We start from the raw sequence: 26803 nt of genomic DNA on the forward strand, positions 1-26803 counted from the left end.
TATTCCTGGGTAATTTCTGGATTTAAACATTTTGTCTTTTCTTTTTTTTAAAAAAATATTTATTTATTTATTTTGGCTGTACCAGGTGTGAGTTGCGGCATGCATGCGGGGTCTAATTCCCCCATCAGGGATCAAAACCCAGCCCCCTGCATTGGGAGCGTGGAGTCTTAACCACTGGACCACCAGGGAAGTCCCTCTTTGTCCCTGTTTTTATTCTCACTAAAGGCTCTTCAGGAATAAAAATGCTCACTTTTTAAGAAAAAAAAACCAGCCAACCAATTTGCTAACCATTTGCTCAGTAGAAGTTTAATGGAGAAATATCTGTTTAAAACAATAGGTCAAAAAGAACAACTCTTTTACAAACAAGTTATGGCAGTGACGAGTCAAAACCCCACTCTTGATTTCCTGTTCCTTGAACCCACCCCTAGAAGAGGGAAGAGGTGGGTGAGAAGGAAAGATGGGGCTTTTTAAATGTTAGCTGGAAGAATTACAAAAATACACTCTGATGTAGTAACAGGGTGGTCATGAAACATGCCATGGGGGGAGGGGGCAGGAAGGAGGGGGGAAAGGAAAGACAACCAGATGCGGCTGGGCCCTGGGGGTGGAGGCCTGGAGACAAGGCCTTCCTCAGGGCCTTGGGGAGGAAGGAATCCTGATTCCCAGCCTGCAGGTCTGGGGCTGGAGACATGCTGATTTGGGGATCACCCGGACACCTGGGGAGACAGAAATGATTACAGTGGCAAATCTGACAGTTTTTCTGACCCTTCAGTTCTGTTTTCCCTAGTGCCTGAGCAATAGACAGGAGGCAAAGAAAAGCTATCATTCACATAATTAGCCCCAAAAGCAGCAAGAAGGGTTCCCTGTCTCCCTCTATACACCTGCTTTCCTGGCCCCCGGTCTAGTGGCAGGACCAACAGAATGAAGGGAGGTCTGTGGGCTAGGGCTTGAAAGGCAGAAGGGGAGAACTGCCCAGAAGCAGTTCTCTCATCCCTGGAGTTTGGAATCTGTGTGTGGTAATTCATTTCTTCAGGCTAAATAGAGCCCTCATTTATGGCTCTCTTTTATAATACAAGTGCTAACTTCACTAATGTCTCACCAGGAATGAATCTGCTTACTTTCCACAGTCTAGAAGTTCAAGGCCAGGGACAGCAGAAGAGAGGAGGGAAGTATAGGGCCAGGGAAAGGGACGGTATATACCACGACCAGTTGTGCACTTTTCACAGGTCTGTCTAGGACTGGTCCTGCACCCCAGTGTCCTTCCTTTCTAGGACATCATTATGTAACAGGGAAGAACTTTAGTATTCTATTACATGTTAATCACTAAAGAGATGCTGCCTATAAGCTTAAGTTATACATAAAGGCCCATCTCTGGGAATCCTGCCTCCCAGGTAATGAGCATTAAGCTAAAATACCTTTGTTTAGCTCCCAGGAAACACCCTGACTAGGCCCACCTGTGAATGACTGCAGGGAGGAAGAAATGAACACATACCCTCTGGAGGCTGATGGGAACCAGGAAGTGTTTGACCTTACGCCCTCCCCTTTTAGTATAAAAGGAGCCTGAATTCTAACTCAGGTAAGATGGTTTGGCTCTCTGTCTTCTCGGTTTGCTGGCTTCCCAGTAAACTCATTATGCTTTGTCCCAACAACTCATCTCTCAGTTATTGGCCTGTCGTGTGGCCGAGCTTAGACCCAGTAACAATTATACTTTCTGAATAAGGTTTTTTTTTTTTTTTTTTTAATATTTTGGACGCACCGTGTGGCATGTGGGATCTCAGTTCCCTGGCCAGGGATTGAACTCACACCCCCCCTGCGTTGGAAGCGCAGAGTCTTAACCACTGGACAGCCAGAGAAGTCCCTGAATAAGGGCTCTTTATCCCGTGTGTTAGGTGGCGCCATTTCCTCCAGCCTTCTAAATATAGGTTGGTGTTGGATGTCTCAGGAGTCCAGAACAGCCTGGCAACAGGAGTCCCCCAGCCTTGGAGAAATCTCAAGCATGTGTGGGGCTGCTTGGAGTATGTGTAGGCGAATAAAGACAGGCTTACGGGACTCATAAATACACATCCACACTGGAACTCAGCAACCATGAATGCGTGGAAAAAAGAATGAGTGAGATGGTCACAGGAGGAGAGCAATCAATAACACCCAAATGAGCTGGTTAATATCTGCAGTGTTTCCATCAAGAACTTTACATCTTGAGCAAAGCCACAGACAGAAGCTGGTTACCAGTTATGTTTCAGTGCCACTCAGTTGGAAGCTTAATAGGTAACTAGAAAAACCAATTACCTGAATAGGGGCTCAAATAGTTTTTGTTTTGTTTTTTTAAATAAATCGATTCTTGCTAATGTGACTGATTCTGAACTGTCTTTAGGTAAAGAAAATGGTTGCAGTTCAGAGTTAGACATGTCTTCAGTGTTCCTTGAGGGTCCCTTTCAAGAAGAATATCTTTAAGATTTGAAAGAATTCAATCCATGCTAGTTCTGAAAAATTTACCATTAGGTCCTGTGCAGGTATGGCTTAGGAAAAACAGAATGCTTGTTAAGGATCCAAGAATATGACTTCAAAAACAGTGCAGGTTAATTCAGGGCCTTCGGAGATTAGTCATTCTGCTAAAATAAACACGGCGTCCTTCGGCTCACAACTTAACACCTATACCCGTGTTTGGCAGTGGATGTTTTGCAAACAAGCCAGCCTACCTGCAAAGCACTACGTGGGCTGCCTCCCTGCTAAAGTGTGGTTGCCAAAGATTCACACGTGTATTAATATACTTTGGAGGAAGATTTTTAACAATCTGGCTACCTTTGACGTACGGGAAGCAAAATAACACAGCACATGCAGACTTTTTCCTCTTATGCCTCTGAGTCAGGGAAAAGCCCCCACCTGGGTAACAATGTTTGGGGAAAGTTTTTGACCAACTGATTAGTTCTTTCTGTTAGGGGAAGTTTCTAGACTGTTTAAGGAAAGATATGAGATACTGCAGATAATCATATTCCCACACATGAATTAAGGCATATATGCTTGGTGGTTGCGATTTTCTTAGATTTTCAGACAATTCCACTGTGCTGGTTCCCTTTGCCACTCAAAGTTACGTGTAAGTTGATGGGCTGAGGAAAGCTGAGTTTGTAATGACTGGGCAATAAATTAGCATCTCTGATGTTTATCATCTGGTCCGCATTATAGGCACATGTATAAACATGTCTATGGGGGTAAGAACATACCAGAAGGGAGAGAGGAAGAAGGGCAAGCAAGCAAACAAACACAAAACAAAAATGGCACCTGGAAAGAGGCAAAAACTGAGGAAAGATGATGATCCCTTAGTCCCTCTTCCAAAAGCGACTCAGGCCATTTGGGCCAGATTCTCAAAGCCTTGATCAGGTACCAGTGGCTGCAAAGAATCAGCCCATCTCTGACAAAGTGGTCAGATGGACGAGTGATGTGTGGAAGAAAGAGAAGCAGAAAGTGTCCTGACAAGAACTGGTCCTAACCAGAACTCCTTGACTGGGGGAGATTGGGAAAGTTTAATGGTTTCCATGGAAGCCAGTCACCTTGAGATACAGGGGGGAAGGGAAGGGACAGCTAAGCCATCTTTGAAGGTGAAATAGCAACATCACAGCCACAGAAATCAGACTCTCTGCGAATGGCTAAGTGTAGGTCCAGTTCTCGGTTCCTAGTCTCGGAGGAAAGGTGAGTGAATGGTTTCTATGGCAACCAGATAGGAGGATTGGTCCACTTAACTGTCCCCATAGAAACTAAGCTCCTGGAGAGCTATAGAGGAATTAGTTATCTCAACACACTACTATTATCCCCATGGTAACCAGTCTCTTAATGGCAGTGGTCAGCGTCGAGAGCACTCCCAGGAAAATCTTTGCTCCCAGAGAGAAGGTGGGCAGGAGGTAGGGAGGTGGCTTTACCTCCCAGGCCTCCCAGGAGCTGAACCCCTGGAGGTGGTGTAGGGTGTGTGCATGTGTTTGGGGGCCAGCGTGCTTCCCCAGGCCAGGGAGGATGGCTAAGACAGGGGTAGAGGAGGTTTCTTTTTGCCCCCAGCTCATTCGGGCCCCACTCACTCATGGGTTGAAGTGGACGGTACAGCTGGGAGGGGCTCCCCTTCCGGCTACGCATTACCATTCTGGTGCAGGGTGCGCCGGCGCTGGCTGGACCGCAAGCTCAGGACCAGGTACTGCCTCATAAACTCACTGAACCGCTTCTGGTTGGCCAGCTTCCGGGCCGACTTCCGGGCTCCGGTGAAACCCCCGAACCTCTTCTGCAGCTGCCTCTGCTCCATCTCCCCTACCTCCTCCATGCCGGGCTCTGTCCCTTTCTGAGCTTGGAAGAGGCTCCTGACACGGGGCATTCTCTTCAGATGCTGCATCTCAGAGGCTCTTGGCTGGTCAAGAGCAGCTGCCACGTGCTCTGGGTCAGCAGGGCTGAGCTGCCAGGAGCCCCTCGCCATGACCTTGGTGCACGGAGTCCAGAGAGGGCCGGAGAAAACCTTCCCTTCACACTCGAGGATGCACACCTGCAAAGATGGAGGTGGAAGAGGGAGAAAGACCAGGGACAGCTATTGGTCCAAGGCAATGAGATCAAGTCCGTGAGGAGATCAAGTCCTTCTGTCGTCTACTTTGGTGCCAATGCAAGTGCTCCTGAAGCACCTATTTATCAAGTACCGTGCAGCAGTTTTACATGCGGTTATTTAAGTTCGTAGAATTTCAGAATTGGAAAGAAGCAGAAAACTAGCCCAGCTCTGTCATTTCACAAAGAAAACTGGGGCTCAGGGAGGTGAGGTTAACTCACCACAGGAGACACAGCGAGTTAACAGAATGAGTGCACCAAATCTGCCCCGCGTTATAGCCTTCGTCGGGTTTTTGGAGCCAAACACAACTCATCAGGGTCACCCATAAAGAAGAATTTTATTTTGTTCTCTTATCAAGCTTAGGAGAGGTCAGATCGGTTTAAGAAATTGGAGATGTCAAAGTATGTAGTCACGTAGTTAAATCTGCATGGTTATTTTAAGGTCACCAGGTAAAGGTCAGCCTTGGTGTGATTCATTTTTCACCTCACATACACTAGTCATCACTCTCTGTGCATCAGTTATAGAAAATGGGGGTCAAACGGACTTGTGGTTGCCAAGGGGGAGGGAGAGTGGGGGAGGGATGGATTGGGAGTTCGAGGTTAGCAGATGCAAACTATTACGTATAGAATGGATGGATAACGAGGTCCTACTGCATAGCACAGGGAACTGTATTCAGTGTCCTGGGATAAACCATAATGGAAAAGAATATGAAAAAGAATGTATATATGTGTATAACTGAGTCACTTTGCTGTACAGCAGAAATTAACACAACATTGTAAATCAACTATACTTCAGTAACATAAATTAAAAAAAAAAGAAAATGGGGGTCAAGACTTTGGGATGTAGGCAGGTTGGGCATTCGGGGAACATCGGACACAATCCAGTAGACGCGCCAGCCCCCGAGGAACTCCTGCTGCTGCTCTGCCTCTCCAGGCGTCTCCGTTTCTCATCTAGACGATCAGCCTGACCATGACATCTCCCACCCTCCTGACTGGTCCTGGCCTTGGCCCTTTCCTCCCACGTTCCAGTCTCCGATTAGGTCTCCTGGAAGCCTCTGCCTCCAACTTTTTTTTCCTATTTGCTGTTTTGACTTCACCCTGAATGCTCCTCTCTGTGTTTCTGGCCTTAGCCAGATGGAAACCACCTTTCAACCTGACCTTGACATCATGGTCAGCAGGAAGCTGCAGAGCCCTTCGTCAGACCTCAGAGTCTTTGCTTGGCTTATAGGGCATCAAGAGTTACAGCTCTGCCTGGGCAGGTGTGGGACGTGAGAAGATGTGTGTGTGCCTCATCGGCCCTACCTGGGGAGCACGAACATCCACCCAGGTGTTCAGAGTGGCACAGATGCCTCTACAGGCAAGGTTTCCAACCTGATCTCTAACCAAGGAGTGAGATATGTGTGCAGCTTAAATCACAGACCTCACAGGCTGTTCCACCAAACCCTCAAAACGTTCCCTTCAATCCGACTTCTCCTGAAGCCTTTGCCACCTCCAACCCTGCCCCTCTTTTGTCACTGCCCAGGTCCTCCAAGATGTGGTCATATGCCCATGTCTCTATCTCAGCATCTTCCACTTTCTCCTCAACTCCTTGAAATCTGCTTCCCACCCTCATCCCTACTTGAGGGACCTCCAGCGACTTCCCAGTCACCAGATCCAATGGTCCTGCTTAGTCCTCCTTCTCCTTGACCTGCAGCATTTGGTAATGGGGACCACACCCTCCTGAAAATTCTCTTTCTGATACTGCACTCACCTCTCAGACTGTTTGTGCTCCTTCCTCCCGTGTTCCTAAGATTCGGTCTTTACACTTCTCATCTCTCTTTACAATCTGCCCCTTGGTGACTTTGTTCATTTCTGTGATTTTGGCCATCACTTCTGTCAGGGCACCCCAGGTCTCTATATCCGGTACCTGTTACCTCCTACAGTCCAGACACTTCTCTGATCCCTGTCTTCTATCTCCATCAAAATGTCTGACCAACGCATTAAGTGCAATTTGTTAAGAATAAAGCCTACCTTCTCTTCTGGGGCAGAGGTTACCAACTGCCCATTCTGTACCCATCTCCCCTCTTCCTTACTAAGAGAGCACTTGTGGGACTTCCCTGGTGGCGCAGTGGTTAAGACTCTGCTCTCCCAATACAGGGGGCATGGGTTCGATCCCTGGTCGGAGAACTAAGATCCCACACGCATGCCGCAACTAAGAGTTCACATGCCACAACTAAGGAGCCCGCCTGCTGCAACTAAGACCAGGTGCAACCAAATAAATAAATAAATATTAAAAGAAAAAAGAGAGAGAACACTTGTTTCCTTCCTGAGGGCCACATATATGTTTCCCAACCTCCTTTGTAGCCAGAGGTGGCCGATGACATATACATGGAAAGGACCAGGTGGGGCTTCTGGGAAAGTAGGGAGCTGATTTATCCGGGAAGAACATCTTTTTTTTCCCTTATTCCTCCCCTTCCTCCAGCCTCCTGCTTAGAATGTGGACATTTTGGCTGGTGTTCAATGGGCCATCTTGAAATCTTGAGGAGACTCAGAGGATGGAACCATATGAGGGTGGCAGCCGTAGACAGGTAAAGCAGAAAGCGAAGGAGTCTGGTGACGTGATGGAGCTTCCATACCAGCCGTGGACTGGCCACCTCCTGACTTCTTTGTGAGGAATCAAATCTCCATCTTTTCATCTTTTTTTTTTTTTGGTTGCACCACGCAGTCTCAGTTCCCGGATCAGGGATTGAACCCAGGCCAGGGCAGTGAAAGCCCGAAATCCTAACCACTGGACCACCAGAGAATTCCCAAATCTCCATCTTATTAAAGCTGTTACTTTAGGTGTTTGTTACTAGCAAGTGAATTTAATTCTTATCTGATATACTTTCTCCACCCCAAGTCTGTCCTGCTCTGTCTCTTTGTCTCTCTCTGAACAGCACCTTATTCCCCAGTTGACTCAGGTTTAGAACCCTGGGCATCACTCTGACGTCTCCCTTCTCAGGACCCCATTCCTCCATCCAATGAGCATGTGAGTCTGCCTCCTCCTTTCCATCCCCTCTGCCTAAGTTCCTCTTGGGGTGCAGTGGCTTCCTAACAGATCTCTTCATCTCTGATCTTTGCTTTGCCTTAATGCATTTTATATCCCTGGCAGAATAACCTTCCTGAAGAATGGATCTAAACATATTGTTACTTACATATAAACATATCGTTACTTGGAGAACTGTCCAATATCTGTCTTTGTCTATAAAATACTGTAACTCCAAACTCCTGAGCAGAGCATTCAAGTGACTCCACAATCCTGTCCTTGCCCCTCTTTCAGTTTTTTTTTTTTTTTTTTTTTTTTGGCCGCGCGGCATGCGGGATCTTAGTTCTCTGACCAGGGATCGAACCCGTGCACCCTGCTGTGGAAGCGCAGAGTCCTAACCACTGGACCACCAGGGAAGTCCCTCAGTCTTATTTCTGAATCTTCCTCTCAACACCCCTCATTGCTTCAGGCATATGAGGCTGCTCCTAGTGCCTCAAACACAGCGAGCTCCCTCGCCTTCCCCGCATGTCTTTTCTCACTCTGTTCCTTCTGATGGAATAACCTCCTTCCATCCATCCTTTGGGGCCAGCCAGGCTCCAGAGCTACCCCTCAATGACACCTGCTCCTGGCTCCCTGGCTGGAATTGCTCTCTCCTGCTTCTGTGCTCCCACAAAACTTTGTTTTGCGCTTGTGGAAATTTGAATGCTTAGTATAATTGTAACACCTTATAAGACAGAATATGACAAGTTAGGGACCACATCTTACTCACAGAGGAATCTTCTCCATCCAGTAAATAGGAGAGTTTCAAGTAGAGGTTTGTTGCCCTGAGCTGTATTAATAAAGAATTCACTTTATATTTAGCTAAGCATGACAAAGGGAGAACTTTTTAAAAAAAAAAGAAAAGAAAAAAGATGAGAAAGGGAGTCACTGGAAGAACAGGAGTTGCAGCTAGTTGCAACCAGACTCGAACTCCTCTGGCATTTAGCACACGCTTCTGATGTAGTGCTTGTCACCCTGTTGCAGCTCTTTGTCTTGTCTGTCCCATTAGACCAGGGTTCTTCACCTTTTTTTGGGTCATGGACTCTTTTGAGAATCTAATGATTCTCCATAAGGGATTCCCTCCCTTTCACTGTATAAATGCACATTCATGTCACATTTGCATATAATTTTAGGGGGTTCATACATCTTCTAAAGCCTAGCCACGGACAGGCACCCGTGGACTCCAGGCTTAGGACCTCTTCACTTGGCTGCTAGCTGTGCTGTAGGGAGAACGTGTATGCATTCCAGGCATCTCATAGCTGGAAAACAAAGTGGAGTCCATAGTGAGGATGTGAAATGAAGAGAAACAAGAGGAGGAAGAGGGGGTCTGCAGCTGAGGTCGCCCAGTGGCCACACTGGGAGATGCCTCAACTCTTCTCGTGCATCATCAAGGCATTGCATAGACTCCTTGGGCAACACCTGGTCCAATGGGTCCTACACCTGGGTGTGAATCTGAATCATCTGCAGAACTTTTTAAAACACAGAATTTCATAACCCAGTTAAATCTCTGAGGAATAGAACCAGGGTTTAAAGCTTATTTTTACAAAGCTCAGGTAACTGTGAGATTTGCCTAGGTTTGGAAACGACCAGTGTGGTCCATGTTCGCATGTTATAATGAGGTTCAGTAATGGGTCCAAAACTACATGGTGAAATAACAGTATAACCTGAACGGAACTCCAATGTTTCAAATCCCAACCCAGGACACCTCCTAGTCAGCGACTTCTCTGGTCTTGCAATACGAATTGGTGGAAACTAATGGGAAAATAAGGATTCTATGAGACCAAAAAGTAAGGTTCTGATGGGGAGATTGCTCATTTTCCGCTGGACCAGAGAGAAGAAAGAGATGGTATCCAGTGGGAGTGTTACTCTCACTCTCCTTCACTGGTAAGGTTTCCAAGGAACACCTTTGCCCAGACCACCTGCTGGCCAGAGGTGGTGAGGTTGGCCCCTACTGATACACAAGGTTTTTGCGAGTATGTCTTTTCCATTTAGAGTTTCCGCCGAGATGCTGACAACTCAGTGAGATACATAGAGAAACCAGTTTTTCACACCCACAAACTCACTGGGTAAGAAAGAATGATGGGCAAGTTCCACAGATGGGGAGGGTGGACTCTAGAACAATGGAGCTGCAGACTTGAGTGGTCTTTATGAACCCCTACTGGGGTTTGTTAGAATGCAAATTCTTAATCTATACCCCTGGAGATTCTGATGCAGTAAACCGAGGGTGGGGCCCAGGAATTTGCATTTGCAAGCATCCCAGGCGATTCTGAGTCTGGATTACACTTTGAGAAACCCTGCTTTGGAACTGGCTCTGAGGAGGAAGAAACCATCATGGAACATGGTGGTTGGGGACTCCTTCAGAGAGTCACTTGGGTCTGTGCTTCGCCTGCTCCTGAAACACTTTGAAGAAAACTGAGTAGAACCAATTTGTAGTTTGTTCTTTTAGATCATCATCCTATTGGGTTATTGCTCTACAGCAGTGGGTCTCAATTGGGAGCAATTTTGCCCCCCCCAGGGGACATTTGGCAATGTCTGGAGACACATTTGGTTGTCACACAGTGGGTGGGAGCAGGGATGTTACTGCTATCCAGTGAGTGGAGGCCAGCTGTTACTGAACACGAGGTTGTGTGCCCGACGCACAGTGATGCCAGACAAACCGAAACACTGGAGTCTGGAGCAGAGAAAGGTTTATTGCAGGGCCAAGCAAGGAGAACAGGTGGCTCATGTTCAAAAATCCCAAAACCCCTGATGGTTTTCGGGGAGAAGTTTTTAATAGGCAAAATTTGGGGTGAAGGCTGCAGGGTGTGTGACTTTGTTCTGATGTGTTGGTGGTGAGGTAACAGGTGCTCCAGGAATCTTGTGCTCAGCCTGGAGTTACCATCCTCCTAAGGATGGGGGCCTTAGTTCCCGCAGAAGAACACAAAGGTATTGTTATGTGTATCCCTTGAGGAGGAACCCTGCCCCAAGGCTGCACTATTGTTTGATTGCTCCTCCCTTGTCCCTGATTAACAACTGTTTGAACCTACCCTTTGGAACTCAGGGAAAGTTCTGGAGGCTGGATGAAGCCTATTTCCTACAAACAAGAAATGGGAGACACAGAAAGGATTTGTACCCAGGAGGGCCCCACAGAGTCCTGCTCTGTTTCACAGGGACACTAGCAAACATCCTACAATGCATAGGACAGCCCCCTTCTCCCCAACAAATCATTATCCAGCCTAATATATCTACAGTGATGAGTCTGAGAAACCCTACACTACAGGGTCAAGGAGATAACAGGAAAGCATGGGTAGCACTGGGAAAGCCAGTAGAAGTGAAACAGGAGGGAAGGGGGCAGGGCACAACCTCTAAAAGAAGGACATAGCCCTAGAAGATATGACATAAACAGGTTAGAACCAACTAGGTCCAAGATGGTGGAAGATTCGACTTCCAGTGGAACGTTGAGCCTCATTATACACTCACTGTAATACATTAACATCTAAATGACACACCTACAGGTGCCATGACAGTTCCGGGGCTAACCATAAAAGGTCAAAAAGTGGGTGGTGGTCCAATTCCTGGAAATCTCCTCCCCCTCTGCAAAATAGTTGGAATAATCCTCCCACTCATTAGCCTGTGAAATTACCCAGCCCATAAAAACTAACCACCCCATATTTCAGGGCCTCTCTCCTTCTGAGATGGCCCACACTCTGTCTATGGAATGTGTATCTCTCTAAATAAATCCACTCTAAATAAATCCACTTCCTACCCTTCACTTTGTCTTTTACTGAATTCTGTCTGTGATGAGACATAAAGAACCTGAGCTTCATTAAGTCCTGAGACCAGGTGTGTGATCTCAATTAAAAGACCGTGGGTTCAAGTCCCAGTCTGGGTTTTGGCTGGGTTCCAGTCCCAGCCCCATTGGTTCAAGTCCCAATCTGAGTTGTGCGGTTTCAGAAGTGTAGAAGTGTAGAGGTGAAATGGACCTTTGGAGCACACTGGGTCCGATCCTCACAGAATAGGAGCCTCAAAGTGCTGGTTGTATTGTTCTGCTCCTTCCATTTACAGAAACAGGTGGAAGCTGTTAAGCCCAGAGGCTATCAGATCTTCTGTGAGCCCCTGAGTTTCTAAGCCCAGATGGTAATTAGGTTGTGTGTCAATCAGAGAAAATGAAATTCTACGATCAAACCAGATGCAGAGCCCGCACCGGGACTCAACATACTATTAGATGAATTAGGTACTAACAAAATCATCTCAATTCTTGATTTAGGAGAAGGTTTTGGGCAAAAATGAGGAGTCCAAATTCACAACAGCATTTGTAACACCAGATGGGCATATGAGCTTAATGCCTAAACTCTCTGGTCTGAGGGACCCACCAGCTTCTTTCCAGAGATGGGTTAATGGCCCGTTAAGTGAGCTGGACACATTTTCACAGCCCACACTGATGACATTGCTATATTAAGCCACAGTACGGAGGAGCATCTGGAAAGTCCCAGATTGGTGCCAAATTGATCTGTAAAGCTGGGCTTGGGAGGAAACTGAGCAAAGGGCCATTTGGATGTCTGGGATCGAAGATTAGGGAAACAGGCCCACGAGCCCATTGGAAGGAAAAGAAGCAGCTCATTGAGTTTGTCACGTTTCTGCCACTAAGGAATCCAACCACTTCTGACAGAGAGACATTTGAGATCTATTTGCTTTAGGAGGTTCTGCCAGGATACCTGAGGGCCAACACTAGCAGGCCAGCAGAGGAATAGAACAAAAGAAAAACGTATTAGGAACTCCTACTGCAAGTCAACTACTAAGAATTTTCATGTAATGAAGACAGAAAGTACTAGCAGAAGGTAGTCTCTTCTGCTGTTAATAGAGTTTTAGGGAATTTAAATAAATTTCCCCAGACCTTTCTTGGGAGTTACCTTCTTCTTTGTCTCTAAAACAACTCAGTGAATCTAGTTTTTTTCTTCTTAAGCCGTTGGTGTAAGTACCATTCACAATTTAGCTGAAAGCCCAGGACATTGCAATGGTTTGGGGTGTGTGTGAATCATTTACTGACCAAAATGATAGTCTAACAAAAAGACAACCATACTTGGACCATTGCCCTGGAATGAAAAATAAAGAAATTCTTGATGAAGCCAAGGGTCCAGAGGGTCCTGGGAATAGCTCAGGATTACATCATTTGGTGGAGGGATTGGGGAGGTGACCCTTGCCTAAATATCTGAGTCCCCCATCATTCACAGAGTGGACATACTCAAGGGTTGAAAGATTCAGAAATGAGATGTGGTTGCCTCAATTCTAGGCATCTCATAAAACTTTAAAAAATAGGTTAAACGTGAATACAAGCTAGAAACCAGACAACCAGGCAGCCAGGTCCTCTGGGGGTCGGCAGGCACTGGCGGGGATTATCCCTCACTGTGAGGCCAGAACTGGTCATTTTCTAACAGTGTTGTCTGGACCCCAGAGACTGAAGATGCTACGGAGAAATGGAAACAGGCTCCAAATTCTTTCCTGGCTTTGAAAGACACCAGTGTAAAAACTGTGCAGTGCCTGCACCTCTTAGGAGACTAAAGGTCTTGCAATTTTACAGTTTCCATGGGACCTCTTAACTGAGTACTGCTCTGTGCCGCACACTGCAACATGCTGGGGATACCCAGAATAATCAGCAAAGAAAGCTCATACCTGGTGGTGAGAGACTAGCCGATGCAAGTAATCATCAGAGAGCAAAGGAGCTAGGGGCTGGCTCAACTGGGGCCAGGTGGGGAGAATCAGCAAAGATTCTCCTAAGAGGGGAAACCTAATCTGGATTCTGAAGAATGAGTAGGATTTATTGGCTGGGGGAGGAGGGAGAGCCACGAGCAAGATGGCAGGTCAGGTTCTTGGAGCCGTGGAAAGGGAAGGGAAGCCTGGATTTCCCAGAAACTATGGAAAGTGATGGAAGCCCAGCAGAGAAGAAGTGAGGAGTGTACCTTTGGACGTTACCTGCTGTCTGGGGAGAGTGGACGGCCTGGAAATTGGGTGCGGCATCTCAGAAGGAGGTAAGAAGCAGGGAATCTTGGCGATTGCTTATGTTCAGGGGGCAGGAAAAGGAACAGGACCCCAACAGGAGGCAGAAAAGGAAGAGTCATAGTGGAGAAGAGAGCCGGGTTCACCCAGAGAGGATGAGGAGAGGAAACCTGCACATTTGCCGGGGGTTCTGTGGTTAGGAGCTGCTGGTGACCTCCGAGAGCAGCTAAGGAGTGAGGCAGAGGCAAGGGGCTCAAAGTCACAAGTGTAGATACTCTTTCAAAAACCTGACAACGGAGGGAAGGAAAGAGCAAGTGGGAGAGGGGAAAAAAGGAAAAATTCCCAGCAGGAAAATCAGTGGTACAAAGGAAGAAGGAAGAAGAAAGGGCTGGAGGACAGATCCTGAGATGGCAATAAGGAGGCTGGAGAGAGTCTGTCCCTGGTGGCCTCTGTTGTCTCAGAATAGAGCTCCCAAGGTCAAGGTGTCCTGGGAGTGGGAGCATTATAGTGCTTCACAGTCAGGTGCGATGTTTGTTACAAACAAATCACCTAAATCCGTGAATGCTTTACTTTGTAGAAAATAAATTAGAGCAGACTTAGGGTTATCCTTACAGCTGAGGTCCTAACGCTTTTTTTTCTATTGTGAAATACACATATCATCAAATTTAGCATTTGAACCCTTTTTAAGTGTACAGCTCAGTGGTATTAAGTATTGATATATTCACATTGTTGTCCTACCATCACCTCCCCCAACCATCTCTAGAACTTTTTCATTTTCCCAAACTGAAACTTTGTACCCATTAAACACTAACTCCCCTTTCCTCTTTCCCCAGCCCTTGGCAACCCCCATTCTACTTTCTGTTTCTGCGAATCAGACTACTCTAGGAACCTCAGGTAAGTGGAATCATACAGCATTTGTCCTTTTGTGACTGGCGTATTTCACTTAGCGTACATCTTCAGGGCTCATCCATGCCGTAGCATGTGTCACAATTCCCTTCCTTTTTAAAGCTGAATAATATTCCACTGTATGCATAGACCATATTTTCTTTATCCATTCATCTCTCGGTGGTCAGTTGAGTCATTTCCACCTTTTGACTCTTGTGAGTAGTGCTGTTATGAACATGGGTGTACAAATATCTGTTCGAGTCCTAATGCTTTTTTGAGTGGGAGATAAAGGGTTGCAGTTAAAGCTCGTGATTCAGGAATTGTTCACAACTTTCAGTCTTGTCTAGGCTGCAACCTCAGAGCCGTAAAAGTGTGGCATTTATGAGATTATTGCTTAATCCACTCCTTCGCTGGTTTACGTGTAAACTAGTTGTCTGCTCTGTTTACTAAGACCAAGGGAAAGCGTTTTGTTTTGGGTGAACTTTTAAGCCTCTCTGGGCTGCACAGAAAAGGCAGGTGGGCCTTCTGTGTTCTAGCCGAACTCAGCTTTTCTCAGTTCCTTAATTGCCGCTCTCCTCCCCGGAAAGGCATTTGCACATGTGCCGCCCTCCCCTCCCCCACGCCTCCCTCCATTACCTGGGCACCTGGGGCTCTGGCTCCCTGCCTCTTCACTCCCGATCCTCTTTCGGTTTCCTTAGAGACTGAGTTCCTCCAAAAGCCCCCTCTGCCCCTCTAGACTAGGTTGGGGTCCCCTGTTCTTGCTTCCCCAGGGCTCAGTAATTACGCTCATGGAGGGATTGGGGGTTCTTCTCTCCCACCAGTTGCAAAAGCCATCCATCCACTCACCTCGGGGCCCTTGGCCTAGCCCAGTGCTCAGCACATAGTAGGTGCTCAGGAAACCCACCATGGCTGAATGAGGAGGATGGATGAACTTTGAATGGGTTCTCTGGGGACGCACTTCATGATTCGGTGGTTATTACCGTTCAGAAAACAGACTTGAAAACCACTGAGCTGGCACAGGAGGAGCTTGGTGTTTGGGTGCGTCGGGGGCTGTGTCTGCTCACGTTAGGGTGTTATCCCAGCGTGAGTACTTGGTTCCTATATTTGTATGCTTGCCTTAAGAAACAGTACGCTTGCCTTAAGGAACAGTAGGCGAAAGTTTGTTCTTAAAGGTTGAGGAGTTTCAAACTCTTTTGAAAAGAGTTTACTTGACTACAGAGAAAAAGTAATTGAGTTATATTGGATTTAATAGGAGAGGAATAACTAAACTGTAATGAAAGCAGTTGAGAAAGCAGCTTATTTAGTAAAAAGAAATTTAGTGCTCAAATCAAAATTTAAAATACGAGAGAGCATTTAGGTGTTCATTGTAGAACTGTCTATAATATCAAAACGGAAGGGCAACATGCATGTTCAACAGGAGGGGATTGGTTAAGCAAAGTATACTGTATTCATGGGAAGAAGTAATTTAAAATAATGTTAATAACAGGGGAAAATTATCCTTGTGTAACATAGCAAGTGAAAAAACTAGGATTCTTTCTCTGGTGGGATTAAAGGTGATTTAAATTTTTTTTATAGTTTTTGGAGTTTGCCAAATTCACTAGAATGAGTATGCGTTATTTTAATGATGGGAACAAAATGGCAGCATGGGTGGGTCTTTATATGAACGTGGTAAAGTGGAAAGATGACAGGGTTTGCTTTCAGAAGATGCTCAAGTCCACATCTGTTTCCTACAGACCCTCTGACACTGGGAGAGTCACGTGGCCTGGGGGGGGGGGAGGGAGGAGAAGACAGGGTTGCTCCTGGACCTACCTCAAGGTTGAAGCTGTCAAGAGCTGGGCGGAGCTTCTCTCTGCAGGTCATACAGTCCTCCTGACAGCTGCTGGACACGCTGGAGAACAGGCTGAGCAGCAGGAGGTCACAGAACAGGATCTTCATGGTGCAGGAGCTGGAAGCAGGACGCTAAAACACAAGTGAGGGCGGGTGGCAATTAGCACAGCCCTTCTGTGGGGGCCGGTAGGGGCTGGAGACCCTCACACAGGGGATGCGGGAAAGACTCTTCTGAGGGGACTGTGCAGCCGGGCCTGAGATTCCACCTCTCAGGAGGGAGTGGGCTGTTGAGAGACCAGGTGGCCCGGGGCCTGTCTGCCAGGCATAATGTTCAGGCAGGGCTAGTGTCTGGGCTCCTGGGGGGAGGACCCCTGCAATTCCTGCCACTCAGCTGACCTCCACGGGCATGAACCCTTCCAGGGAGCTAAAGGCCTCACTTTGCAACTTACCAGCGTGCGGCCTGAAGACAACCTCTCCCAGCCTCAGTTTTCATAACTCTAATAGGGGAATAGTGGTACCCACCTTGTCCCAGGGCTATTACAAAGATTAGACCCATAAGGGACATTTTGCAAAGTGCGGTGATGAGTGAGACGTGTAAAGTAGATTTATGTGCGACTGATCCTCCCCAAACTCCCCTGCCTCTGCCAGGAATGCCCCGAGGCCCAGAATTCACTCTTCCGGGACGGTTCTGCTAGGTTCCTTGTCTGTTTCCCCTGCTAGACGTGAGCCAGCTTCCTGAGCACAGAGCTAATATGTTCACCTTGCTAAGCCGTGCAAAGCACAGGACGAGGCTTTGCAGAACCAGGCTTTGGAGTTATCTATTGAAAAATGAACAAAGAAAGACTTCTCTGGTGGTTCAGTGGTTAAGACTTCGCCTTCCAATGCAGGGGGTGTGGGTTCCATCCCTGGTCAGGGAGTTAAGATCCCACATACCTCACAGCCAAAAAACCAAAACATAAAACAGAAGCAATATTGTAACAAATTCAATAAAGACTTTAAAAATGGTCCACATCAAAAAAAAAATCTTAAAAAAAAATGAACAAAGAGACTATTCTAAGGTAATAGCTCTAATGATTATTAGTTAGATCAGTTGTTTATATTCTTTATGTAGGATTGTCTCAAAGATGTACAGTTCTTCCTGTTTCCCTTTAAATTTTTCCTGTGATCAAGTCTCCTGAATCAGAAAGCTATTTTCTTGGACTACCTCACTTTGGGTCCCTGTAGAACCATCTTTATTTGGAGGATTAAATGGAAAGGGGAACAAGGGAACTTTCTGGAAATGTGAATGTTCTTGATTGAGGTGTAGGTCACAGGGGTGTATACGTTTGCCAAAAACCCACTGAATTGTACATTTAGATTCTGTGCATTTCACTGTACGTAAATTTTATCTTAATAAGAGTTGAGCATAGGAAAACAAAACTAATTGCCTTAATTGCTTTTTCATCAGACTGTACTGAGAAAACGTGAAAGCCTTGCTGTTCAAATGCGGTCTGCAGATCAGCAGCACCCCCTGGGATCTTGTAAGAAATGCAGTATTTCAGGCCCTACCCCAGAACCACTGCATCTGGATCTTTTCAGTAAGATTCTCAGGCGATTCATACACATGCTGAAGTTTGAGAAGCAGTGGTAGAAGAGGGATGTGAAATGGAGCAAGTCAGTGGGAGAGAGAGGGGGATCCCGTGCCAGTGGCCATGTTGGGAGACCACCCCAGTTCTTCTTGGGCGTCATCCAAGCATTTCATACCAAGAGGATGTCGAATGAAAGATGCTCAGTCAATGTTTAAGTCAATGAGGTGACGTTTGAGATGGGTTTTGAATAATGAGTAAGAGTCTGCCAAGAGGACAAAGAAGAGGGCATCTGAGAGACACAGAACTACCTCACTTTTAACTAGTGACTCCACCTTTTCAAAGGCGTATTGGAATCGGGACCACAGCCCGGGATCGGGGGGTGGGGGGGAGATAAGCAGGCAGCTGCACTGGGGCCCCCTCCCTAAGGGAAGCACTTGCTTAGAGAGAGAGAGGCTCCGTCTAGATGAAACAGGGTCATGTTGGCCATCCTAAAGGGTCTGACCTTTACCCTACAGATTGGGATGTCTGGGGTTAATGAATAATGAACTTGAACATCTATTCAGATGAATATATCTCAAATGCATTTTTCTCCTGTACCCCGAGGGCTAGTGCCTTAGCTGAGATTTATTGCCTTGGTTACTGTGATGGCCCCCTAATTAGTCTGCCTAATGATCCCCCTCCCCGACCAAGCCATCTCTACATCTGATGATGTTACTCATACTTAAGATAATTCTGTAACCCCCAGTGGGAGGCGGCGCGGCTCCTGCCCAGCTCTCTGGCTTCAGCTCCTGTCACTCACCCTTGAATCTCCTCCATTCCTAGTGAATCACACATAATTCCCAACTCTATCACGTCCTTCACGCCTACTGCGCTTTGGCCCTTGCTCTGTCTTCTGCCCAGAATACCCGCCACCAGCTCATACTTCATACACACCTCAGGAATTATCCCCTCTGGGAAGCCCTCTCCAAGCCCTGGTCTGAGTTAGATGAGTCTCCTCTGCTCCTGTGGCTTCGCTAAGCAGCACATCACACCGGGAGGCAAGCGAGGCCCAGGGGCCTGTCAAATAGGCACAACAGACCTCCCGAGACGGGGTTGTTGGGATTCACGTTTTCTCAGCTGCTCATCGCTACGGACGTGGGTTCAGATCCCACGCTTGCAAGTCACCCTCTCAGGTTCTCATCTGTAAAACTGGGATAATAATAGTACCTATCTTATTGGACGATTAATGGGTTGATGTTTTTAAGCAGTTAAAATAGCACCTGGCACAGAACAAGTACAACGTAAAAGCTTGTCAAAGAAAGAGCCTAGGACATAGCCTTCACTCTGTGATACTATCATTGTCTTTCACGCGGCCCTTAGCACTCTACGTGGTAAGCTTGGACTTATGTGTCTATGTCTCCCACTGGCTGTGAGTTCCTGAAAGGCAGAGATCTCTTTGTATGGTTCTCTGAATTTCCAGCACCCAGCACAGGGCCAGGCACTTAGGAGGTGCTCAAGAAAGTTTGATAAGTGACAGTGGAGTATCTCGGGAGCCCTCTCCCTTCTCCTTCACAAATTAGTGAGAAGAGAACTGGGGAGTGTCTGGGATCACCGGCCCCCCGGGGGCCCGGGATGCCCATGGCACAGGAGCCACTTCAGGACCTGTGTCACTGACAAAGTGTCCAGTAGCTAACTGTTCCGCTTGGCGGGGGGGTTGGCAGGGAGGGGTGGGAATGAGTTTTGCTCCAGAGCAAGGCAAGATGCCATCCTAAGCTGGAACCCCATGCCCGTTCTGTAAGAAGACTGGTTGCTAGTGGCCGGGAGGCATGGTTGGAATGGTTAGCTACGTGCTAAGTTTGCTCTGGTGCAACGTGTTGGTAGACAATCCAGGGAAACCCATCACCACTTACAGGCTCTTTTGAAGAGAACACGTATCTTGAGTTCCAAACAGCCACCATATAAGCAAAGGTCTTAAACTGAGGACTGCTTGGATAGATCTTTTGTTTAATTTGGTAATTGCCTTTACGTTTCTTGTTCTACTCAATTTCATTCTAGGCAGGAGACGGTTTTGTAGGATTTGTCCAGCATGCTATGCTCTCTTTGGCCACATGATGGCAGTGTCTGTACTTCACAGAAGACGGAAAGGCGGGGAGAAAAGGGACTGCTTCCTAATACAAAATTGCAACACATGTTTGCACAGGCTGAGCTGATAAGTTGTGGCAGATGTTAATGAAGTGCTCTCCTGCTGAGGTTTTCCATGAACTTCATTAACCGTGGCAATTTGCACATTCAGGAAATGTTTGATGGATTGACTGCTCCTGTTATCTCAAATTCTGGGTAAATGGGTTTTTAGGATGAGTTGAGGAAAGAAGATGAGCTCCTGGGACATTGAGCATGTGTTCCATTTGATACGTTTCCTGCATGTAAAATGTGGGCCTTTGTTGGTCTGGCACTTGGAAAAACCTTATCAAATCTACTTGGCATTAGCCTGGCCCTCCTTGCTGGTCCATGGTACACTTACCTCTCTTCCCATCTCTGACCTCCCTACCCCTCCACGTCCTACCCCGCACTTTTATTTATTTAAAATTTAAAAATTTAAAGTTGTATTTTTTTCAGAAAGAAGAAAGTCATTTTTATTCAGCCGATTTGCTTATTCCATTCCCCAAGGCTAATCAAGGCATGTGATTAATAATATTCCCTTAAAATTGCATCGTGGGAAGTGTTTTCACTTAGATTTAATGAAAAACACTTGGAAGCAATTGAGTGCCGGGGAGGCATGGTTGGTTATTATCCTTGCTTATGAATTAGCATGAGTTTAAAGAGTAGTTGATGCTGAAGGCTAAAGGTTTTCTTTCTTTTTCGTAACAATGTTCCAGCCACACTGAAACAGAAAGATTGATGAATTTCAGTGGGCATTTAGCCTGTAAAAGAAGCCGGAAGACAGAGATTTCTACCCCTTGCTTTTAACTAGTGACTCCACCTAGTAATTAAAAACCAGTCATTACTCAACGTTATTCATTCTCCTCTGCAATTCAAAGAATCCTTAAAATGGGAATCACCACACAGTCCAACTCAAAGATGGTTTCTGATATTTAAATGAGATGAATATAAATAAAAGCTCAAAATATATGTAATAATCCTCATAAAGGGGACAACGCCTTGTCCTTTTTGGTACTCCTCACAACCCTCGAACAATTGTGTTCTAGGTTAAGACTAAACTTTCTTGAAAACTCAATAGAAGTTTTTCATTTTTGAGAAGACTTGACAACATCTGTGTGCTTTGTTGCTCTGTATATCAGTTAATGTGAAGTAAAATGAAGGTGAGGAATTAGTTAATTCCCGAGTTATATTTATGTTTGATCTTTGCACTTTGTGTGACTTTGGGAAAGTTGTTTCCCCTCTGAGAGCCTCAGTCTTCTCACCTGCAAAATGGGGGTAACAACAGTTTTTGTTGTTATTGTTGTTCTAAATTGTACAATAGAGACCATCAGTAAATAACACTACCCTAAGTGTGTTTGAATTTTACATGGCTTGTATTCACTTAGTGAACCAAACTCAGCTAACCCTTCTATGTGGGGATGCTATGCGTCTGGACATCTTGTATTGAGTAAAGAAATGTTTAATTACCTTTTATTTCAGTAATAACACCTCATAAATTAATCGTGCCTCACTCTTTACGAAGATAAAATACCACTGTGTTTAGGTTAATCTATTTGCTTGTAATCTTGCTTCCAAGGGCAATGTAATTAGTTGCTTATCTGTTTGGAGGATTACATATGAAGATTTAGCCAAAGCTAAAAGTTAATTGGGTTTTGTCTTATGACCTATGAGAAAGCCTGTAATTTTAGTGCTTCTAGTGGAGAAGGGAAGATGACAGATATGCCTTTCTGCTAGAGGTATATCTGTCCCCATTCTTCTCATCAACCACATATATAAATATTGTTCTTGTAGGTTACAAAAGAGTTTTATATTCTTACACAATCCTATAATCTACGGTTAACATTATCCCCCCTTTTGAGATGAACATATGTTCATAGAGGTTAAGCAACTTGCCTAAGATCATCCAGCTTATACAAGAGCCAGACAAACTCAGGTGTTTTGACTCTAAAACGTGTTCTGGGAAACCATAAGTTCCACACACTAGACCTGCTTTGGAAAGGTTGGCAAATTCTGGTGGAATCTCGTTGGGATGGTCTCTGTATTTAATAGTAATCACATAATTATTATATTTAGCATCTTCTGTGCCAGGCACTGTGCTGATTGCTTTATAAGCATCCACCCTATGGGGTAAATGCTGTTGTCCCCATTTTACAGTTGAGAATATTGAGTCTTGAAGAGGAGAAATAACTTGAAGTGGCAGAGCTGAGAACCCAACCCATCTGATTTGCAAGCTCATGCTCTCACCAGACCTCTCAGTGATCTCGGCAGGGGAATTCCCTGGCAGTCCAGTGGTTAGGACTCTTCGATCCCTGGACAGGGAACTAAGATCCCACATGCCGCGGCCAAAAAAAAAAAAAAGATTTCGGCAGTTTTCTGTCTGTGTTCATGTACGTGAATTCATTGTAAGGAGCTCCTTTTGTCCTGAACTCTGGGCTCCCCCTCTCTGATGACACCCTCATTATTGTTGCCTCTCCCCAGTTCCTGGAGGAGTGTTTCCTTGCCCACCAGTACGGGGGTTTGTCTTCCACACGCCTCATTTCTTTAACGCAGACGTGACTCCTACACTGAGTTTTGCTTGTTCACCAGCTATGACTGAGGCCCCTTTATTTCTTTTCCTCCTCTAACGAATACACTTACATCCAAAAAGGTCCCTCTTCTGCTCTAAATTTCCACCTGGAAGGAGGGGGTGGGCGCAGAGGAGGTGGAGGGCAAAGCACGCCCCCGCCCTGCACAGACCGGGTGTGCCTGGAGCTGGTGGGCAGTGAATGAACAAAAGCCCTCTGCTTGGAAGCGAGAGGCCTGGCCCTGCCCTCACCTGTGGGATCTTGAACAAGGCCCTTTCTTTCTCTGGGGCTCAGTTTCCCCTTCTCCAAAAAGAGGCAGTTACAATAGATTAGATGGTCAATATTTTTGATATTATAAGTGGCCAGATATTTGTTACAGTAGCCCAGCTGGGGCTCAGGAGAGGGCCACATTTTCTTTCTTTCTTTTTTTAAAGTCTTTGTTTTTATTTTATTTAAAAATTTTATGTTTATTATTATTTTTTATTTTTGCTTCTACCCTCCTCCCCCTGCCCCCCCGCCAGGGATTGAACCGGGGCCCCGTCGCTGAGTCCTAACCACTGGGCTGCCAGAGAAGTCCCAAGGGACACATTTTCTACCAGGGCTGCCACAAAAGTGGAAAGGTGTCATCGCTCTTAACTTGGATCTTCCTGATTCTGGCCCACGGTTCCACATATACTGTCAAAATAACTTAAATGGAGTTTTCAAAGCTTTTATTTACTTTTACAATAAAGCCTCTTAAGGTTCCTTTCAAAAAGATTAGAAAATACAGATAAGCAAAAGAGCAATGGATCTAGACCAATAATCTTCAAACTTCTTTAACTTTATACTTCTAGAAATCAGACCGTTTTGAGCTCACCTTCCCAATTTATTTATAAAAGTTACATGCAATATAAAACCCACTAAAGTGCAAATTAAGAAAGACAAGATAACCACATAGAAAATTAAGCCTCAGTTTCCCAAAGCCCAGTGGACTGTTGGGCACCCACGCCCCTTTTGGAGACCACTTGGCCTAGACTCGTTCACATCTAGTGACATTGGCCAGAGCTCTGAGGACAGGCTGCCAGGTCTGTTTTCCTGACACTCAGCACTGCGGGCTCCTATCAGTAAGCCAAGCACGTTTCGCGGCTGAATGAATGAAAGGATGAATGGGGACTTGGTGGGGGAGGGGCACAGGATGCGTGTGAGCTGAGGGGAGGTCGGCTCTGAGCCCTGGTTGCAAGGCAGAGCCCTGGGTGTGTGCGGGTGATCCGCTGACATTTTCACCGAGACCCAGGACTCCTCAGAGGCCAGCTCCACAAGTCACATGCCGAGCCAGGCCCTTCAGAGCTGGCGATTCTGTGTTTCTGCAACACTGAGGCAGCAACCAGTACTTGAAAAATCACAGGATGGCAGAAAATCAAAACCGAACGTGATCACTGGCTATCTAGGGAGATGTCCAGAAAACCGGCTTGCCCCCCAAACTGGTGTGCCCTAAATCTCACAGCCAGTGTGTGGTGAGAAGGAAAGCAGCATGTTGGTTAGTGGGAGGACCTATAGATATTTACATAGAAGTGTTTAGAACATCCAGTTTGCCTAATGAACTCCCAGCCATTCAAGCCACTGCAGGCTGTCATCACTATGACTCCTGTTCTCTGGGCGGGGGGCCCATCCCCTCCCTAGGATATCTGATGAGTAGTTCCACCCAGATTCACATCAGGTAGATTTCCTTCATGGGAGCTCTGGGGCTGGGGGCGTGAGGCTAATTGAACCATGTGGATAAAAGCGTAGAGAACACTCACCCTAAACCTGCCATCCCTACTGTGCGTGTGTATATTAGCATGAAATAGGCATGTAGACAAATTTAGCTCACTACCTGGCACATAGTAGGTTCCAATAAAGGTTCATTTCTTTGCCCTCCTTTTGTGCCCTTGTCCCGGCTGCCACCTCCCTCTCCAAAGCCCTTGGCTCTTCCAGATTCTACCTCCTTCCCTGCCCGGTTCGAATCCCTGGAATCTCTGAGCAAGGACTCCTTCCCCCAAATTCCTCCAGCACTTGCTGTCTGGACCACGCAATTCAGGACTTAATTACACCCAGCCTCGCATCATCCGCGAGTTGTTTCACTGTGTGTGTTGCCCCAAGCCCACCCCGTTAGTTTGTAAGCACCCCTGGCCCGAAGAGGGGGATGCAAAGGAACCAGCAAGGCTGGACTCAGTCCCCTCTCTGCCACGTCCTCAACAAATTATTTAATCTCTCAGCTTCAGTTTCTTCAACTGCAACATGGAGATAATGACACCATCTCTCACGGCTGTTGCGGGGGCTAGTGGGTGTGAAAAGCGCTAAGATGTCAATCGTTGTATGAGTGTAAAGGACTGTTATTATCACCTCTGTTGGATCCACCCTGCCTGGTGGAGTGTAGATGATAAATACCTGATTGAATGCAGAATAGCTTTGTGACAGCTCCTGTCTTGGGCTCCAGAGAGCACCGGTTTGCGCCTAATCCTGCAATTATTCCCTTCGTTGACAATGCAAAATCGGCATCCTCTCAATCCCCCAGTACCCTCAGCCTTCAGCTGATAAAGCCAGGGCTGCCGCCCCTGGGAGAACAAAACTGCACCCTCTGAATGACCCCAGGCTGCACCACAGCGCCCTCGATGGGCAGCACAGGGAACGGTGGAAGCTGCTCCTTTTACCAAGATGGTGGTTGGGGGCAGTCTTTTCAGGGACCCTCCCCTGCAGAAGACTCAGCAAGGCCAAAGGAACACGCATGCTTTTTGTGAATGGTATCACAGCAGCGGTGGAAGCGTGCAGACTTTTTCCCTGCCACACTTTATAAATGAGAGAGAGGAGTGTCCGCAGTAGCCAGCTACAGGAAGCGAGAGAGCAGCAGTTTCCCTGGGAGGTTTTGATAAGAAGCCAGGCACTTACTTTCCCCCCCTCTATGTTGAAAACTCCGGTTTAGGCTTGCTGGCGAATGCCATGCAAAGCTCATCTTTTGTTCGTCTGCCGACCAATGTTATTGGTTATAATTGGGACAATTATGGGCTGCTCAAGGAAACGAAACACAGATGTTGAAGCCCAGGATCAGGGTATTCAAGTCCAAAGCTGCTTGCTTTAAATAGTCCATTTCCCGAATCATCCTGCCTTACTTGAAATTCCCCCAGAACTTGCCCATGTTCAGAATGAGATGGGGGAGGATGGGATGGGTAGCGGTGGGAGGGGAAGCCAGACGCAAAGGGAGAGCCGCACAAAGAGAGAAGGAGGAAAAAGGCTGAGCCAGAGAGAGTTTGGATGACTTCTGAACATCGTATTCCACAGGACCCCGGCAGAGACCTTTAGGTGGGAGAGACGGGCGGGAGGAAGAAAGATGCAAAGAAAGAGAAGAGACCTCCAAAGGATTCAGCGTCTGGAGACCAAGGTCAACCTTGCAGAAATCTACGCGGAATTCACACACAGCGACCGCGATCAGCCACGTACTGGTGGAGCACAAGGCAGGGTCCGGTTTCCGCCCCCCGCATCATTACTAGCGATTTGTATTCGGTGCCTAGGGGAGCAGGGTTCCCTCAGGATTAAAAACCCCAATCCGAATCAAGTTCAGTGATATGCTGAAAACAGCCTGCACGCCCTATGAAAAGAAGTCAGGCGCAGAGAGAAATCACTCACAAGGGTGCTTGGAGGGCTGGGGGCTTCTGGAGGGTTGCCTTGAAATGCAAGCCCTCACTCCCACCCCCAAGTGCCTGCCGGTCCCCTAACCTCACACCTCTAACCACCTTGTCGCCACAGACAGCAGTGACAAAGTAGGGGCCACAGCTGGGGAATCAAAACTTTTCCTCATTTCCAAGTTCAGCTCTTCTTCGGCATCTCTCTTCGGGATAAAAGCCTCAGCCCTCCCCTCCACCCCCCCATCCGAGCCCAGAAAAGAAGACGAATGAAGGGATAATCTCACAGGAGGCCAGCAGCATCCACACTGGACAAAGGAGAGGGGCTGGGGAGAAAGCCCTGCCGCCCGGCTACTTCCCCAGGCTCTCAGCAGCGAGTCTTGGGGCTGGGGCTTGCTTGCAGTCGCCTACCTGGGAGCTGTCAGTAAGCCAGGCTCCTTCGGATGTGAGGCTCCACGGTATCAGCCACACCAGCATATATACGCTCCCCCCCCCCGCGCCCCACACAGCCCTCCCCTTCCCTGCCCACCTCGATGACACAGACACACGCTGACCCCCTTAATCAAGCGAGCAGCAGAACCTACCATCCTTCCTGGCTGTTCC

General features: G+C 46.9%; 1 protein-coding gene across 1 annotated transcript; it reads right to left on the reverse strand.

Moving 5' to 3' along the window:
- Nucleotides 1-292: 292 nt before the first annotated feature.
- On the reverse strand, nt 293-26803 carry PNOC (prepronociceptin). The gene is made up of 4 exons (XM_036856426.1): nt 26612-26803; nt 16277-16426; nt 4062-4513; nt 293-713 (listed from the first exon to the last, which is right to left on the reverse strand). The coding sequence occupies exons 1-3, from the start codon at nt 26675-26677 to the stop codon at nt 4109-4111; spliced, it is 621 nt and encodes a 206-aa protein (XP_036712321.1). The 5' UTR covers nt 26678-26803; the 3' UTR covers nt 293-713; nt 4062-4108.

The sequence above is a fragment of the Balaenoptera musculus genome, chromosome 6 (genome assembly GCF_009873245.2).
Source record: "Balaenoptera musculus isolate JJ_BM4_2016_0621 chromosome 6, mBalMus1.pri.v3, whole genome shotgun sequence".
In the NCBI taxonomy this organism is placed as follows: domain Eukaryota; kingdom Metazoa; phylum Chordata; class Mammalia; order Artiodactyla; family Balaenopteridae; genus Balaenoptera; species Balaenoptera musculus.

Coding starts and splice junctions, on each gene's coding strand:
- PNOC (XM_036856426.1), bottom strand. CDS start 26,677: ATGCTGGTGTGGCTGATACCGTGGAGCCTCACATCCGAAGGAGCCTGG. Junction 16,427..26,611: donor GGCTTACTGACAGCTCCCAG/GTAGGCGACTGC, acceptor CTTGTGTTTTAG/CGTCCTGCTTCCAGCTCCTG. Junction 4,514..16,276: donor TTGACAGCTTCAACCTTGAG/GTAGGTCCAGGA, acceptor CCATCTTTGCAG/GTGTGCATCCTCGAGTGTGA.